The sequence below is a fragment of the Phasianus colchicus genome, chromosome 2, assembly GCF_987193195.1.
Source record: "Phasianus colchicus chromosome 2, bPhaCol1.hap1.1, whole genome shotgun sequence".
Taxonomy (NCBI): domain Eukaryota; kingdom Metazoa; phylum Chordata; class Aves; order Galliformes; family Phasianidae; genus Phasianus; species Phasianus colchicus.
Window position 1 is genome coordinate 43923641 of NC_143437.1, and position 17888 is coordinate 43941528.

At 36.4% G+C, this 17888-nt stretch overlaps 1 protein-coding gene across 7 annotated transcripts in view; it reads right to left on the minus strand.

Moving 5' to 3' along the window:
* The window catches only part of QKI (QKI, KH domain containing RNA binding), a 136272-nt gene that overhangs the window by 10330 nt on the left and 108054 nt on the right, over positions 1-17888 (minus strand). For 4 of the 7 annotated variants that reach the window (XM_031612797.2, XM_031612805.2, XM_031612766.2 and 1 more), the window contains 2 exons: positions 2771-2858; positions 225-521 (listed from right to left, as the gene is read on the minus strand). In XM_031612797.2, coding sequence (XP_031468657.1) covers positions 225-521; positions 2771-2858 — 385 coding nt within the window. The remainder of the gene's footprint in view (positions 1-224; positions 522-2770; positions 2859-17888) is intronic. The other 3 variants (XM_031612758.2, XM_031612774.2, XM_031612753.2) reach the window with 2 other exon arrangements.

A 17888-nucleotide genomic window follows, 5' to 3' on the forward strand; every position in this document is an offset into this window, starting at 1 on the left:
CACATAAACATTTTGTTTTCAACAATCTTACTAATATGCTAAACACAAACACTTAAAATATTTGAATTACACCATCAGTCTTCCTAAGCAACTGTGATATATCTGAGGCAATAGTGTGCGTGTGCTTTGTTTTTTTTTTTTCTCTTTAAGCCCATGACTTCTAGATGCAAATACCATGAAAGCATACGATGTATTCTGCAGTCATGCACGGATAAGAGTCTTACCTAATACACCACTAGGTTCAATGGGATACTCAAGGATTGATGTAGCTGGTGCCAGCGTGTAGGGGTACTCGTACGGGGTGTAAATTAAACCAGCTTCGGGTCCTGGTGGCACTATTGCAGCGGTGGGATGAGGAGTTCCGTTTGGCATGACAGCGGTTTGTATTTGTCTGATCAAAGGCATTATGGTAGGGCCAGCTGGCGTAGGAGTACGCAGGGCAGCTGGTGGGAGAACAGGCGCAGGCCCAGTAATGATCCTTGGAGCCTGGGCTGTTGCTGCAAGAGAAAAGGCAAGGGCTGCTACAGTAAGCAAAGAAATTCAGAGGAAAGTATGGAGATAGCAGTACAAAACGTGGAAAGAATGGGAAAAAAGGGGAAAAGTAGGAAAGAAGAAAAATAAAAGGAAATCATTAGTACATGCGCTGATCACACAGTGCCAAAGCACACCATTCAAATGCAAACAGCTTTCCATTTTCCAGTGTGATTAAGTATGAACATGCAAAATAAAAAAGCCATTGTAAAACAGTGAGGTAGATTTCTCAAACAGGTTACACAGCACAAAAGCTCCATTTAGACCACATTTCTTCATTTATGCTATAAAGACTGCATGAGACTGAGATGCATGCAGGAGATACAAGGAAAATACTTTCATAATCAAATACAGAGTACAAAATGTAGTGCAACTACAGAGTCCACAGATACTCAGTTATGCAGAGCTACCATATGAGAGTTCTACAGTTTTGGATCTCTTATGTTGTATTTAAATATATACACAGTTCCAGTTTCCAGGATCAGTGAAATTAAAGAGGATCCAGAAACAAAACACATCTCCTCTCCTACCAAAGCATGAACAAAATAACAAAAGTTATTTTCATAACAAATTCTCCAAGATAAAATGTTTTCTTTCTTTCTTTCTTTCTTTTTTTCCATATTCAATTGTTATTTGAAGTCTGCTGGCATACAATACAAACAACTTCTTAATCACTAATATAGATCAGCTGGTAACAGTCAACTAAACTATTCGCTGTAAAAAGTTTCTGTGCACTGTTGCTGATCTACATTAATGTAATTAACTTACAGGTGGTCTGAAAAGAGAAATGAGAAACGTGTGGAAAGATTTTCAGATTTGAGAGGGTGGAGTTTGCTCAATGCAAAAATTAAAAAAAAAAATAATTAACATTTTCAATTCCTTTTTTCATCTGAAATACATCACCATGGATTCTATATCTTAAGTTTTCAGTAAAGTCATAATGCAAAGAATGAAAATATCCTATTACCAAAGAGCGAATAGTAGCATGGAAATATCTAGTCAGAAAATGGAAAAAAAAACATCATTCCACCTACGCTTAAAATAGACCAATGGGAATAGAGCAGACAAAGAAATTACTCAAATTAATATAAAGGTTTCTATGCAACAATTTGCATGAATTTAAACTAACTTAAAAGTTATTCTACTCATAAATTTGCAATAAATCAAGGACTCTAATAGGTTTAAAACTGAGCTAGCTTTAGATATTATGGTATTAATTAGGAGGTGAAGACTTATCACCAGCACTGTGATGCTGAAAGCCCTTGCTTATGTACCCTTTCCAATCAGAATATTTACACTGGTGTAAATGCTCTCAAATTGACCTAACTGCATTCCAACTTTTAAGCATATTCAATGCTGAAATGGAGTTTGTGTGGAGAAACAAATTTGCAAATATCTGTAGGCCCTTAGTGAAAAAACTGACTCCACTGTCCCTACATTTGATATCAGTATCGTAGCTACAGCAAAAGTTTACTTTGGAAGAGCATCAGAAATTACGTTTTCAGAAGCAGGAATTAGATTTATACTAGAGAAAACAGTTTGTATCACACATAATATACATACATATGCTGTCATTAGTTGGTGTATATAATTAATTTTAAAGTGTAAACGTGCACAGACATGTGTTTACAAAAGCATTCTCACACAAATCTAATGGAAGAAATTGTAAAAATGGCTCATTACATCACTGATCCCTGTGAACTCAGGAGTGAAATCAGTTGAATTGCTGGAAAAAACGTAACATTGGGGGGACACATGCAAGCAAGATGAAAGGAAGGAATATAATACAGATAAATGTATTCACAGTATCCTGAACATGTGTAATATTTTCAAACTGATTATTTGATAATAAAACTGAAAAGGTGTCCATATACATATTGAGAAAAAAAAAAAAAAGAAGACTGTAAAATTGAAAAATCTGGCTGAAGGGTCGCATTTTGTTTGAATTATATGCCTGTATATATTTCAACTCAAACTTTGTTTTTTAAATGAGAAAGAAAAAACACAAATCAAACAAATACAAAGCAAATAGCAACAACAAAAAACACCCCAAACCTGCTGAAACTTATCTCCAGGAGACCCCCTGCAAAGGCCACCTACTGTTCTGGTTTATTTATTTATTTAACAATGCTTTCCATTCTCCAACCCAGTGAGTCCATTTTCCAGAAAGCAGGCTTAGGAATCAAACCCTACAAAAACACTAGTGTGGCACTGACCCTCAAGATTATAACATGCTTACGTGATTTGATGTTGGCATCTCTGTAGGTGCCATTCAGAATTGCAAGCTCCATCAGCTGCATCTTTTTAAGGCTGTCTTCTCCTTCTGCCTGCATGTGAAAAGATAGGAAGAAAGTTTAGGTTATTAATTCGCTAGTGCATAAGGTCTAAGAGAGCTAGAATAAAATGCCTTCAAGTTTTAACCAAGGAAAATATCTAAAAAACAGTAAGTTTTGATAACTTTTCATTAAAATTAAGTCCAAGTTGCCTATTGTCTACCATTAACTAATACTGATATCTATCTTAGAGAGTTTTGCAAAAGACTCGTGCCAAAATTATAAAAATTAAGGTTAAATTCAATTCTTTTCTGAATCTTTATTATGACAGTTTATATACTCCTGAACTATCTTTGAAAAGTCCTATTTAGCAGATAAGAAGAAGAATAGACACCACATTTTTTTTTCGTAACTTTATTTTAATATGTACCTACATAGGCGATACTGACTGACTGTTTCAGTAAAAAAAAAAATTTTTAAATAATTATTTGAGCAACTTTCCAAACATCAACAACTGCTGTAAGAAGGAAGTCAGAATTTTGAAACACAGACATTCTCTGATGAGGATATATCTATTATCTATACAGTACACATTATTCCTAAGTTCGGTTTCAATATATCTCAAGTTATCTACTCTCTACGGTACCCTGCAATTTCCATAAATATTATGTAGTATTTAGTAAAAAACAACAACAACAAAACCCACCAACCCTCCAGAAAAGCCACTCACTTTTTCAGATACTAACAACAACAACAAAAACGCTATAATTAGTACCATTTACTACTGGAAGACTAGACATTTTCAGATTTGTTTTTCCTGAAATACTACCATTTGTTCAGACTACATTCTATCAACCACAAAAGAAGATCATGGCATACGAAATCCATGAGATGGTCATCAGTATCTACTTCAATGCTGAGATACCACCTTGCTTCTCATATTCTCTACCATTGTTGAAAGTCTCACTCAGGGGGGGAAAAGGGGCAGCTTACATGTCCCCCACATTGATTTTCAAAGGTAATGACAGCCTGGATAATACTGTGCTATCTACTTTGAAAGGCGGTCAGATTCCAGAGCCAGTTGTTCGCCTGTCTTAAACTACAACTCCAACAGGTGGTTTTAATTAGGCCTTTGAAGAGCACAGATGATTATGGAAAGCAGAATTAAAAGCCACAAAGAACAGCAATCATCACCAATAATCTAAGAACTATACTATTAAATAACTCCACTATAAAACTGCAGCACTGAAACATCTCATACCAGTTAGGAATTGACAAGAATAACCATGTTCAGTGGATCCAAAGTATATGGAAAAAAAAATTCAGACAAATTTAAAGGAAAAGATTGTTATACAAACTTAACTTCCCAAACATGGAGAAGTAACTTATTTAATTACAAGGGGGAAAAAAAAATGTATTGAACAAAATAAACTACTTAGTGTGAGTGCTGCTCAAGGATCCCCTGTCCCCAATGGAAGCTAACATCCGATTTTTATTTTTCTTTATTTTTTCTCAGATCAACAACTTAAAATCAACACAGTAGATGAGTCAAGACTAAATCACTTTCGGACGTCAAAAACTGAAGTCCCAGCTGTAATACTGAGGATTTACCTGAACACAAAGATTAAACACATTAACAATTTATGTTGTTGCTATGCACGCAGAATATAGTGGAAGAGTTAGACACTATTGTATTTATATATTAAATACTGTATGACAGACCGAACTAATGCTTATACTGAAAAAGTAAATACACATTCAATTAGCATTTTAACTACAAATTAATTGTACAGTTAAGCACTGTGCTATCCAGAAACCTCAGATTACACAGTCATTAGAATCAGACTCTCTGGAATACAAAATGTACTGATTATAGTATGCTTAATGCGAAATCCTCAGAACAGGCTTACAATTGACATGTAAAGAATTTCTATTTTTAATTTATTTTTAAAGATATTTTTACTCCATTGCATCACTGCTGGTAAATTACCTATACTATGTAGTCAACTGTCATACAATAAAACAATTCCAAATCTATTGTTCTACCTAGAGATTGAATCTATCAATTCTGGTTATTCTGGATACAGCTTCATTTTTCAAATTTATTTTAGCAATTATGATTTTTAACATATTCATTCCCCTTTTCTCCACCACCCTTAATGGTTATTCTTTGCTATTGTTTGTTTGTTTGGTTGCTTTTTTTGCTTGGGTTTATTAACTGAAGGCAAGTAACCAGAAAAGCCTTCTCAGAGTCAGCTGTATCTCCCATACTGCTATGTATGTAAAATTGCATACTTCCTCCAAATAAGAGTTCAGGTGATTGATCTGACACTATTAATGAGTCTCAGTAAATGCTGAATCTTTCATTCCATTTCATAGGATAATTTTAGTAACTCTATTATCCCAGATTTTAGACCACGGTGAACATTTACCAAATGTAGCTATTTATAGGATAAAAACTTGAAGACAGAAAACATTTTTTTTTCCTTCCAAGAACTCCAAAAGAAGCAGTTATAGCAACTTAAAAGTAATAAAACCCAGATCCATTTACTTTGGATCTTCAATATTCCTATAGATCACTATGCTTTCTATGAGAAAAGATGTGGCAGTTACTTGGATTACCAAGTACGTTTACAAAACTAAGAGCAGTCTTTAGCATACAAAACAGACTGAAACCTTCATTTTTATTCTGCGGATTTAATTCTCTGGAGTACCACTCAGCAGCTGATAAAACTTGTATTCTTTAAACAGGCTCCCAAGCAAAATTTAAAACATTTTTTAAGGATAGTATCAGTGATACCTCACAGGTAGAAGATGAGGACTTGCACTGGCAGATATTAACAGGCTTTTTAGCTTTAGGCATTTTGTTTCACCTATTCCGCAAAGAATAAAAAAAAACAAGGAAAACAAACGACCCCCCCCCCCAACTCCAATAGTGACGGGAGGGCATCGCGCCAGGCGCCCAGAAGGTGGCGCTGTGCATTACACAAAGCCCTCACCTCAGGACGGGGTGCGCTCCTGCCCTGCCAGGGCTGCAGCCCCTTGCACCCAAGCTTGTGGCAGCCGCCTGCCGCCTCTCTTCCAGCTGCTAGCCACAGAAGTGGGCAGGACCCTTTCATGTCCTTCAGTCTCTGGTTTAAAGATCTCTATGTGACAAAATTCACCAATAGTCAAAAACTCCCATTTCCAAGAGGCGGGATAGAGAAACAGGCCCGTGTTTTTCTCTGACCTATCCTCTCTTCGTTGCTGACAGATGATCAAATGAGGCACACCGAAGCAATCTATCCTAGCTGCAGGCATTTCTGCAGGCACTCTCTGTTAAAGCAAAGAGAGGTTGCATCAGGGATACAAAGGCAATCTCTAAAGGGACAGTACGTTTCCTGTACAATAGCTACAACAAAGCTTAGTCATTTGTACCAAGAGGAAGCTACTTTGAGCAAACATCAATAAGGTCACTTAAAGCCAGATTTGCATTACTAAGTTGAAGCTCAAGTGATTGACTCAAACCTCTCATCTTCTTAAATCTTCAGTGCTTCCTTGTATTTCTCCTGTGCAATATAACATGCAGATTACGAAAAAAAAAAGAAAAAACCAATCTTAAATGGTATCTTGAAACCTAATTCTTTAAATCTAAGTACTCACAGCTGCTCACTGAATACAAATACCGGGGAGATGCAATAAATCCTGACAAAGCCAACTATGTGCAGACAAGGGTGTGTGGTTGCTGCCCTCCTCACAGTAGCTCAGCTCTACTTGTGCTAGCAGTAAAAAGATCTGAAGGAGACCACAGAGCAGTGACCACAGTCAATTGGTTTTCTAATCCTTATCAGAGGAGGACTGGTGGTCACAAGGTTTAAAACACTACTAACAGTTCCTAGTGTCACCTGCACCAAGTCTGTCAGCACTGCTGTATCTGTAATGCTCACCTAAAACTGATGGAGAATTATTAATTTTTTTACTGTTGTTAGTTAAAATTACTGTTTGGTTTTTAACTGTTCCTAGGAAGATATACCAATATAACATCAAAAGCTATCTTGACTAAGCTCCTTTCTGGGAATGCAAAATGGGAGTATCACCTCACCGAGGAGGAAGATGGAGGCCATTGCTGCATCTGAAACTGACCCGAGGCCCACAGCAAAGAACACAAAATAGAATACACAAGGCTCACTGTATTGATGCCTACCTAAAACCATAATTCCATCTCCTATACTGGGTAACGCTAGTTGTTTAAGAGAAAACTGTGGAACATTGTTATGTAACAACGATTACTGTGAGCTTGTTTCGTGTCACAAAACAGGGAGTTCAGATAGAGCAATCTACTACCTCCTTATGTTTTTAATCACTTCATTGCATTTTCAGTGTACAAGCTTTACTTCAACCCTGCTGAACCTCAGATATCTTGAGATCCTTGGAGAAATTCTTTTGATTAACTAACATTTCTGAAATCGCTGTATTCCAGGCACTTAAAGTCCTCAGGCTCTCATATGCATACAGTGCATACTTAGGAATACAATACTTTTAAATTTTTCATTCATACACAAAAGGTAGACACACTAGATAGGTAGGCAGATAAAGTATCAGGATGGAAGGCAGACAAGCACACAGATTCCAAAGACAAGTGCATTCACTGCACTATTCCAATGAAGGACTTGGGGAGACAACAACATTGTCCTCAGAAGTGAAGGGCACACCAACAGCTTCTGCATACTGGCAGCTCTGAGGAAAGTGGAATAATGGGATGAGAAGCCTGTAATAACTCACAGTAGATAGAAGGGCACTTTCGTAAAAGAAAAGGAAAGAAAATAAGAATCGAGTAGCAATGGATACTACTGAGCAGAGATGAACGAGCGGCATACAGCTGAGCCAAGTCAGTACCCACACTGCGCTGTGTTACTGCTGCTGGACCACACTGAGCCACACAAAGCCCCTTAGGTGACTGCAGCTGCATTAATTCACCAGCCAAACAATCCGCTCAGTGATATGATAGCAGACATACTTTATCCTGATAGAGCTCCTTGAGCCTCACAGTTCTTACCAGTTAAGTCTCAAAACGTATTCTGATTCTCTCTACTAATAATGGCAGGGAAAGCTTTGAGCCTTTCTATAGAAACAGCTCACACACTTTCCCCTTACAGTAATTACTCTGGAAAATATGACTTTTTTTTTTCCAGCATTCGTAGCCACAGAAGTATGCTTATTTAGGTGATGTTAGTGACTGTCATCGGCTTACAAATGTCATGAATGTTGGATGGTGTTTTTGCATGCCGTCACACATTCCTGCACTTCAGCTGGTTTCTCATGAACTGAACTGAGCTCAACCCTAGGAAAGGTGTAGCCAGCACTGGCTTTAAAGCAGCAGTCCTTTATCAGGTCCATCAGTGCCATCCTTTCAGGATCAGACAAGGAGCAGCAAGTAGGAAGAGGAAGTGGTGGTGAAGAAAAGCGATGCATAAATCATGTGCAAATACAAAGACCAAAAATCTGTCTTAGTCTTCCTCAGTTAACTGCAGTGAGTCTTTCCCACCAGGCTGATGACAAGAAAAACCAAGCAGCCCCAGCAAGGCAAGAGCAGCATTCACCGTTCAAGTGCCTCAGCAACTGCATGTACTGGCATGACTGCCAGCCAGACAGCCTTCTCCGCACCACCTTCAGGTAAGCAGATATCCTCAAAGACAGAGCAGACACCTCTTCCAGCTAATACCTTTTGTCCAAGTCTCTATGCTTTTCTCCACATTGCTTCAGGTTGAGAGTTCTGCCAACTATGTGCACAATGTATTTTTAAGTACACAGTCAACGCATTAAATAATTTTACTGCACACGAAACAATTACACTGAAAATTCCTTCCTCAAATAGAAAAGTCATTGGCAGTTGTCACATACAAAGCACTTGCAATTTATTCATTTAATCTGAATTTTGATAAAACATAATAGCACCACTGAAATAGTTTACTGTTACTGCTCTTATTTTTCTCAGCCCGCAGGCACTGCTGCCCCACAGGGCTCTGTCACCCTGCCTTCCCATGTCCTCAACTGCTAGAGCAGACTAGCAGCTGCAGCTTCATCGCCAGCGCTCTGACACTCACTTTGACTCAACACGCTGTGGAATGCTTTTATCTAGCTGACAAAGAGAAATGTTCCACTGCAATTCACTTGTAGATCAGTAAGTATTCCAAACATACCATGCGCCAGTCAAACAGTCTTTACACATGAATGTCTCCATTCAGGGACAAAAACCTTCCATTCATAACTGATAAACAAAAAACCTCACAAACAATATACTACAAATTCCTAGACATACACGTATTTAAAACAAAAAGCAGATTTCAGGCGTCAATATATTCTAAAATATATATTATATTATAAAAGATCACATGAAAATACATTGGAAAAGTTGAAGCAAAAGTACACATGCTTAAAATTTACTCTATATTTGGAAAGAGTTGGTTTTTTTATTTTATTTTTTTTAACATCTAAGTTGTTGAAACACCAAAGTATCTATGGTAATGCAATCGTAGTCAAGATGACAAGTAACCAGAAATAAAACAGAAAGAAAAGAGCTTTTTAAAATAATCTGAATCTGACAGCATAAACTACTCATCAGTTACCTACTCTAAGATGTCACTTTTGTAAAGGCTCTTACTTCTGGCAAGCTACTCTGTTACCTAGAGTTAAGGAATAAACATCCTATCATCTCTTCCCCTCAAGAAACCTGACAAAGATTCCTAAGTTTCCCATGCCTGGAACATAAATATTGATAGTTAGAAGCTGTTGGTAAACATACATCATTTAAACTTCCTCATTCTTGACTGTATATTTCTGATGGTGATGGAGCAGATATAACATAACTTTGTTGGTACTAAGGAGAATTTGCCCAATAATTGTTTTCTGGCATCACTCAGCAGCTCTTCTTGTATTAGATGAAGCTTCCTCAAATACTTTTCAGACAAAGTAAAAGAAATCACTCCTTTAAAACCAGCCATATTTCTTAGAACACTGTATGCCATTAATGACACTATGGCACTGAATAGGCAGCATATTGTAGCTCAGTTATTTCTTTACTTCCTTTTCAACACTGATGCACACTGCTATGTCTGTGAAGACAGGCAAAGATAAATTAGCATCATTATTTCTTCTGGGCAACATAGCCTGCTTATCTTCTTCAAAGCAAGCTCTCAGTTCAAATGATATGCAAAGAAGACTGTGCTGTTTCACTTGACAAATTCATTGGTCATAATGTTAAAGATATACTAGGGGGAAAAGGCAGCATATCTTTTTACACTTTCCATCACCTTATCTGACACATCCATGTTTAATCATGATACTTGGCTTACCAGTAATATTTGAATGTCCTTATGCACCCCCCTCCCCCACCTTCCATTTCTGCAAAAGGAAAATACAGATAAGGTACAGAAAAATCAGCATGAAGCACATTTTATAAGGCAAACTGAAATACAGTACCAGTGGAACCTAGGGGCTGTTTCACCATATACCTTCTAGGTACTAGTTGTTAATATACTGAAAAAAATATCGCCTGAAGCATTCTGTTTGACCTTAATGGACTTTTATGCCTGTCCCAAACAATTACTGAGAACAGTCATAAAGGGCTGATATTTAACTTACAGGCTTTTGGGCTTTCAAGGAAATAACAACCCTTGGATTGATTATATTGGACACTCAACAGTAATTACTTCCAGAATTTGCTTTTTGTTTAGCACTTTTTTTTTTTTTAAATTATCATCTGTCTTTTCCTCATATCCTAACCATCCAAGTGTTAATGACATGAAGCTCCACACACTGCACAGGACAGGAACAGCGAACGAAATGCCTTTCATGACATATGTACACATCTTAGCCCATCTCAAATATTAAAAGAAAATAACATTTATACAGTTCCCTCTACAATGTTTTGAAAAATACATAACTATTCTGGAATACATTAGGATGTATTTATTAATATATGTATTAACGTTCAGATGAAATAATTATCAATAATGTGATCTATAGCATTAGATCTATTTTTAGCAATGTGAAAACCCAGTTAAACTTTCAGAGCTGAACACTATTTTTGGTGTTTCTAATTTTGGAGTGCTAGACACTCAGACTTCTTCCCCAGTGGTTAGTTTAATTCTGAAAAAAAAAAAAAAAAAGGAGCTAAACTATACACACACTGAATGGGATGCTACCAGGCAAGCCTGCAGTATACACTTCCCATGTAAGGCTCTACCAGCAACATCTTAACACAAACATACAGGAATCAGAACAGAAATTAAACATAGCCCATATTATGCAGATCTTTATTCCGTCTCTAGCTTTTGTAACAGAGTGAACCATGTCAAAACACCATGAGATTGCGTTGACGCATTCCACTTATACTGGGACAAATGTTTTAACCCATTTTGTACGTTCAATATATTATAAAAAATAATTTCTCTAATTTATGCTTCACAACTACGTAAAATAAAGGCAGTTCCTCTAACAGGTACAGGTAAGAGACAGTTGTTAGAAAAATAAAAATGGGAATGTTATTAAAATATTTGAACATAGGTCTAGCCTGACCTATAATTTATTTTGGTATCTCAGGACTTTTCTATTTGAGTTTATACAATGTAAACAGCTCTAAATTTCTCTTAGGTCCAGCAAAGACACTGGACTCAGACATCATATCCTCCACCCCCCAGAAGAACCCACTATTTCAAAACCAGCATTTTGTTGCTGACTCCAGTGCCAGTTAATTCTGTTTTCAGCTATGCTAATGTTTTAGCAGATAAACAAAGCCTTTCATTCTCAAACTGGTATTGAAATATGACCCCATATTTTCATATGTAAAATGTGTCCTTTATGTTTTTAATCTGTTTCCACATAAAAATAATAATAATAAAAATGTAAGAGAGTGACATCTTATTTTAGATCAAATTTAGTAATCTAGAAAGAATGTGACAAGTTCTCTGTTTAAAACAACAAAAGAAGAATAACTGCTGGTGAGAGAACACTGGAAAGACTTGCTGCAAATAAGGGTACATTCTTCAAGTGTTCCATTAAACACAGGATTCAGGGTTGCAATTGATGTCACGCAGAAATTCAGGCTGTGGTACTGACTTTTAAGATATTTTTATTTTCAGCTTGAAATGAAAGATAATACTGACCAATCAAAATAAACTCATACGTTAGAATAGAGAATAAAATCACAAATGTTTGGCTTATCCAATTCCAAGATTTAGGGAACAGAAGTCCTTCAGCAGCTTCATTAACTATCACTCACACATTCAGCAAGAATCATGACAGGGAAATGTGATGAGGTAACCAATATAAAAAATATATGTATCTGTTTCTGCATTTCACCTGCCCCTCCTTTGGTAGTATTTTACATAACTGTTTTATTTCCAAAAGAACAGATTGAGCAATGGCATGGTTTTACTGACACTTTTTCTTCTCTCTGTGTGGTGGAGTAGTCTAATGACAAATGACTGAAACGTATAAATAGGACAAATGAATTTGAATAAAACTACCAGATAAATATGTAATACTGAGATATAAAGATACATATGTTTAAACCTAAGATGTACAAAAACACAACATACCTGAGACTTAAATTTCTAGATCAACTGAAGAAGCAACTTAGGGACAGATGCACTGAGTATATGCTTTAAGTAATTCTCAACAGCTGCTAAAATGTGAATGAGTACTAAAAGTTCACAATTACTTTCAGCTGCTTACAAGCAGAGATGCAAGCCACAGATCTACTGACTGTAATAGGGCATGTGTGTCTTACATGCATTTGACTGCTACTCTAATATATATGTCACTCTTTAAAAATCGAAGTTAATTCTTCCATAAACACCGCAGACGCCTGTCCTACTTTCCTTGCACCCTCAGAGCAGACGAGGCCCACGGCAAGCCAACAGGACTATTCCAACTGGCTGGGCTCCCCTCGCTTGCGGCTGGCTAAAACCTGCTTTCACACAGCTTAAAAATACAGAGTTGTGAAAAAAAGAATTGTGTGCACTCTCTTTAGCGGACAAATATGTCAATCATATGACCTTCCATTTGAAGGCTCAAGCTGCTCCAAGGCAGTGTGTTGCTAGGGAGAAGGCTTTCTTTGCTATTTATTGAGCTTTCTTTTCAGCTTTTCAAGACTACCCAATGATTATTTTCCAGAGACAGCAGCGAGAACGCAGTGCTGCCTAGCCAAGACTATCAACAAAGGGCCTTTGATGCAAGCTTCTTCCCAAAAGCATTACCCCACTGCACACCGTGTGACTGAAGGACAACACTGCTGTGTCCCAGCAGAGCTGCAACCTGTGGCTATCCCAGGAGCACCAGCTACCACAACTCCCATTTGTGACAAACTGCCAGAGCCAGCTTGGAGCCCAGATAGTCCTGAAAACCTGCTCATGAGGAGGTCAAGGGAAGGCATTAAAGTTTCTACCGTCAGTTTGTATCATTATTTTCATAGTAGCTATATGCAAGTGTAGCATTTTAAAAGCATCAAAAGGCAAAGTTTCATACATTTAGCCAAGTTCTGAAACATACATATTACAGAAAAATATACGTGGAGCATATTTTAATTTTTAAATGATTTCATTAATCATGGACATCAACTCTTAACAGCTTCAATTACAAAACATTAGTGTATTCTAAGTAAATCATTTAAAATCATGCAATATACTTCATTTTCCTGTGATTGTTCCATAGATGTAATAATCATTTTACTACTTCTGTTAAGAAAAGTGCATATATATTTCCAGCATACTTCATTTAGATTAATTCAAGCATTTGGAAGTCTTATTTCAATTATTTATTATTCATTCTTGGAAAAAAAAATAAATCCTGGAGCTTGACGCTGGAATAACACGTATTGATTGCAGCCCTGACTTGTTTAAATTCAACATCACTGCATTTTTATCCCGCTAGTTGCTCTTTGCTAATCTTTCATTTTTTAAAATTCTTCAAGATCACCTTAGTCTCTTACCCAAGCACTCTGCAAGCTGTATATACTGCAACTAGTTCTCTGCACTTAAGAGAGACAGTCCTCTAGAAAGTTACTCCAGAGGAGGCCATGCGCCCTGTTCCCTGTTGCATATTTGGGCTGAAGACAGTCATTGTAAATACCACTTGTCTTCTTCCCTAAGTTGAAGTTGAAGAAGGTTTTTCTGCACAAAACACACTGAAGATACTAAATACAAAGTACTGCATACAGACACAAGTGCAAGCCAAGGAGTCTAACTTTCTAAAAATGTGAAATGTCAAAATATATTAAAAGAAGGAGCTAACTTGAATCCACTTTATCATATTGAATGAACCAAAATGATATAACAACAATTTAAGTCTAATTTTCTTAGAATGAGAGAATTATATATCAGACCTATCTTAAATAATTAATTTCCCCATCATTCCCCTGCTGCTCTATATACTATTTTAAAAGTCTGCCTCCTCAGCAGAAACACAGACACAATGCTAAAGTAACCATTTAGCAGGACATGTATTAAAAATTTGATCAAATTTCACTGCGAGTTCAATCTATACTGGGACAGAAATAAACAACAATCAAGACTTCTGTGCTTCCATTTGTTGCTGAACTTAGCATATTCTATAGTTTTGTATTTGAACAGCTCGCTACAGACTCTGAATCAAGCGTTACACTAAAAATTCATCTAACAGTTTTCCTTATTGAACTGCCGAGTAGTACCTGAACCGTGGCTGAAACGCTCAGCAGTAACCAAGCCAAGCTGGATGAATGCTGTCATGTCATACTTAGGGAACCATTTGCAATAGGATAATCCTACAATATTTCTATGTGGGAGCTTTACTGTAGCTTTACTACTAACTTTAAATGTGAAATATATATTGTATCAGCTTTGTGGAGAAATATTAAAAAATGAAATCCATCCTAATAACTCCAAGCTTTTCAAATAACTTCCTTCTTTCCTACATGTCCGCTGCCAATGCCTTGCACATCAATCATTCCAAACTGAATTTTCAGTTTCATTTCAGAAAGATTCTTGAATCCTTCTCATTTTCCCATTTCTAGATTTCAATCTTGTTCTTCACTTCTTTACCCATAAATCTGTTTCAATATTGTTCAGACTGCAGTTCTCCGAGCACTTATTATTCTAATCCAATCATTATGAGAAAGCATCTCTTTCCATTTAGATACCTGAATTAAGTACAATGAAACTGTCTTTCAGAGATCATAGAATTATCATTTCAAATTCCAGTAGACAAGGTACACACCTGTAAGTAAAAGCGGCTTAAAATATACTCTCTACAACAGGATAAATCACCTGAGCTCCTCTTAATCCTCTGAACTGTAGAATCTCATGAATATTCCAAAATAATACCAAATTCACATACTCTAACTTAATGGATTATATACTTATGCACAGTATTTTGCAACAAAAAAATTACTTTCATGCACATAAAAATGATTTACAGAGATAAAAAATAAGGAAAAAAAAAGGAAAAAGAACAATTAAAAATTAGGAATCGCACCTAAAAAGGGCTGCAAGTTTTTTGACTCTAAAAGTCAATTTAGAATATTTACTTTCTCTTCATCAGTGGGAAGAGAAGAAGTTCTTTTCCTTAAGTCAAAGAAAATACAGACAGCAAAGATCCAAAAAGACTGAAAAGCAAGGGCAATTGTGAAATGATTCAAAAAGGGACTTTTGTTTCTAGAATGTGTAGAACTAAGCTCCAGTGTATTTGCACATGGCTGAGTTCAGTAAACAGAGACCTTTAAAAACTGAGGCTGGAATGGGGATCAATCAGAGAGGAAACTTACAGAGAGTTATTTGAGTGGAAGCACGTACTTAAAAAAAAACAAAACAAAAGAACGCAGCAGATGATGCTAAAATGCAAAAAAAAAAAAAAAAAAAAATGCTATTGGAATGCTCTTTGCTAGCCTACAACTTCTGGATGATTAGGCAGAGGATTTATACTGCTGTCAAAAAAAAAGGCAAAAAATCTCAGCACTTCCATCGTACTGCAAGTCAATACAACTAACTGGCAATGGTCACAATGCTACTCTCTTTCCTCACTTTTGCCCTCCCATATCAAACATCATACCCACACCTGAGCCATATCGACACGTGAATTTGCAAAGAATGTTTATTTTAGGCCTCAGTGGTTTTCTGTCAGATAAAGGGGAGTTGAAACCTCCCTAGTAACAAGCTGTTGACTGACACGGCTCCATGTGAAATTAGTATTTAATTCTAAAGATCAGCAAACTAATTTCCAAATTAGAAGCATGGTATTGTCTTTTCTAATTGAGGGTGAAGCTGCAATTTACCACTTTACAACCGATTTATCTTCATATTAAATTATCTCAGCTCATTTTTCTTATTCCTCTATCCAACTCATACAATACTTTTTAATTTTAGTTTTATTTTACTAATTTCTGCCCATTTCTCTTTATTTATAGTCATTCTTCTTACTGCCAGTCTTCTGTGGAAGAATACTACTAGTGCTACCTTGACCACTGGTACTAATTATGCTCCTCTTATTGTCTACCTTAAACTATGTGAATTATTCTTTCTCCATTTGTAGATTTGCTTTTCTGAAGCAAAGGCTACAATCTCAGCCATTTACTTACTACTGTAAATATTTACTAACATTCATGTTTTGCAGAGACCTTTGAGCTTTGATATTTGCTCTCCTACAAAGCACTGAAAAAAACTCTATTTCCAATCTCTCCTAAAACATAATCGTACTAAACTAGTAGTTTTTAGATTGCAGGCCAACAACTTTAAATCCACACCAACTACATACTATATCCAACACTTAGAAAGCTGCGCACCCCCCAAAAAAATTATTTATTGATATTGATATCATCTTTCTGTATTATATTCTTCTGTAGAACTATAATGAGTGAGAACTGATTTTCTTCAGCCAAGAACTTATGTCTTGGGACAATGCATTTTATTTTCATGTCTCTGCATGCAGTATTAATGTTTGCATAACAACATGTATAGTCTGATTCAGAGTTCAGTACCAGTATGCATACATAGCTTCCACTCCCAAAAAGCTTATCATGAAGTGAGTGACTACATGAAAAGAAATGTAGAAAAATACAAACTTAGGGAATCTAAAGATCAGAAGTCAATGTGACGATGTCCGAGAAGAAGCAAAGTTATATGAAAAATGAATAAAAATAATTTAAATGATTTTATCAGAAAAGAGAAGATTGTGCCTTGAGAACAAACAGATGCTACCCTACTAGTCTAGGGGAACTCATATTTCTTTGATCCTCTGGATTTCCAGACCAGCAGTAGCAAGAACCCTAGAAAATATAATTTTTCATAGCTTCCCGCTTCTTCCCCCCTGTGGTATTCCCATTTTTTGGTGCCTATTACCTGTGTGTTCTGCTCTTGTGAGACACTCAGTACAGCGATGTACCTCTCCAAAATCAGCAGAAAATTCTGCAGGTTATTTCTCTATTATTTAGCAAATAAAATCAGGTTACAGAGAAGCCTGACAAGTGCTATTTTGTTACGCTCATCCACAAAGTAAGTAGTCGAAGTCTGCAATTGTGCTCAGCAGCAAAGCGGAAAGATTTTGCTTCTAACTAACAGTTGGCATCACAAATTCATTCCTCAGTAAGTCCAACTCAGTTGTGCCTGAGACAGCATAATAGGTAAGTTAAGTCTTATACAGAGTCTTTTATATATATCATACAATTGGATAACAATGCCAAAAGGTTTCTCTCTGCACTGCTCAAGGTAAAAGACAGAATATGCTTAAAAAAAAAAAAAAAAATCTGATTTCTAACAGGATGAGTAGGTGCATATCCATCTATCCTCATTCCAATTCCATATCCCTCTCTAGAATGAATGAAGACATATTACCAATGCAAATGAGGAGTAATTTTCAGGTTATGAAAAACCTTCTTAAAAAAACCCAAAACAACAACAAAAAAAGCCACCTCAAATCATTAGATAGCAATTCCATGTTTTCCTCACTTTCTACCCAGGGAAGAGCTAAGATTATACAAGATCTTAGCAAAACTAAGGTAACACAATGAAGCCCAGATTTCAGTTATAAATAAATATCAGATATCCTTATCTTGATACCTGAATTGGCAAAAGAAAC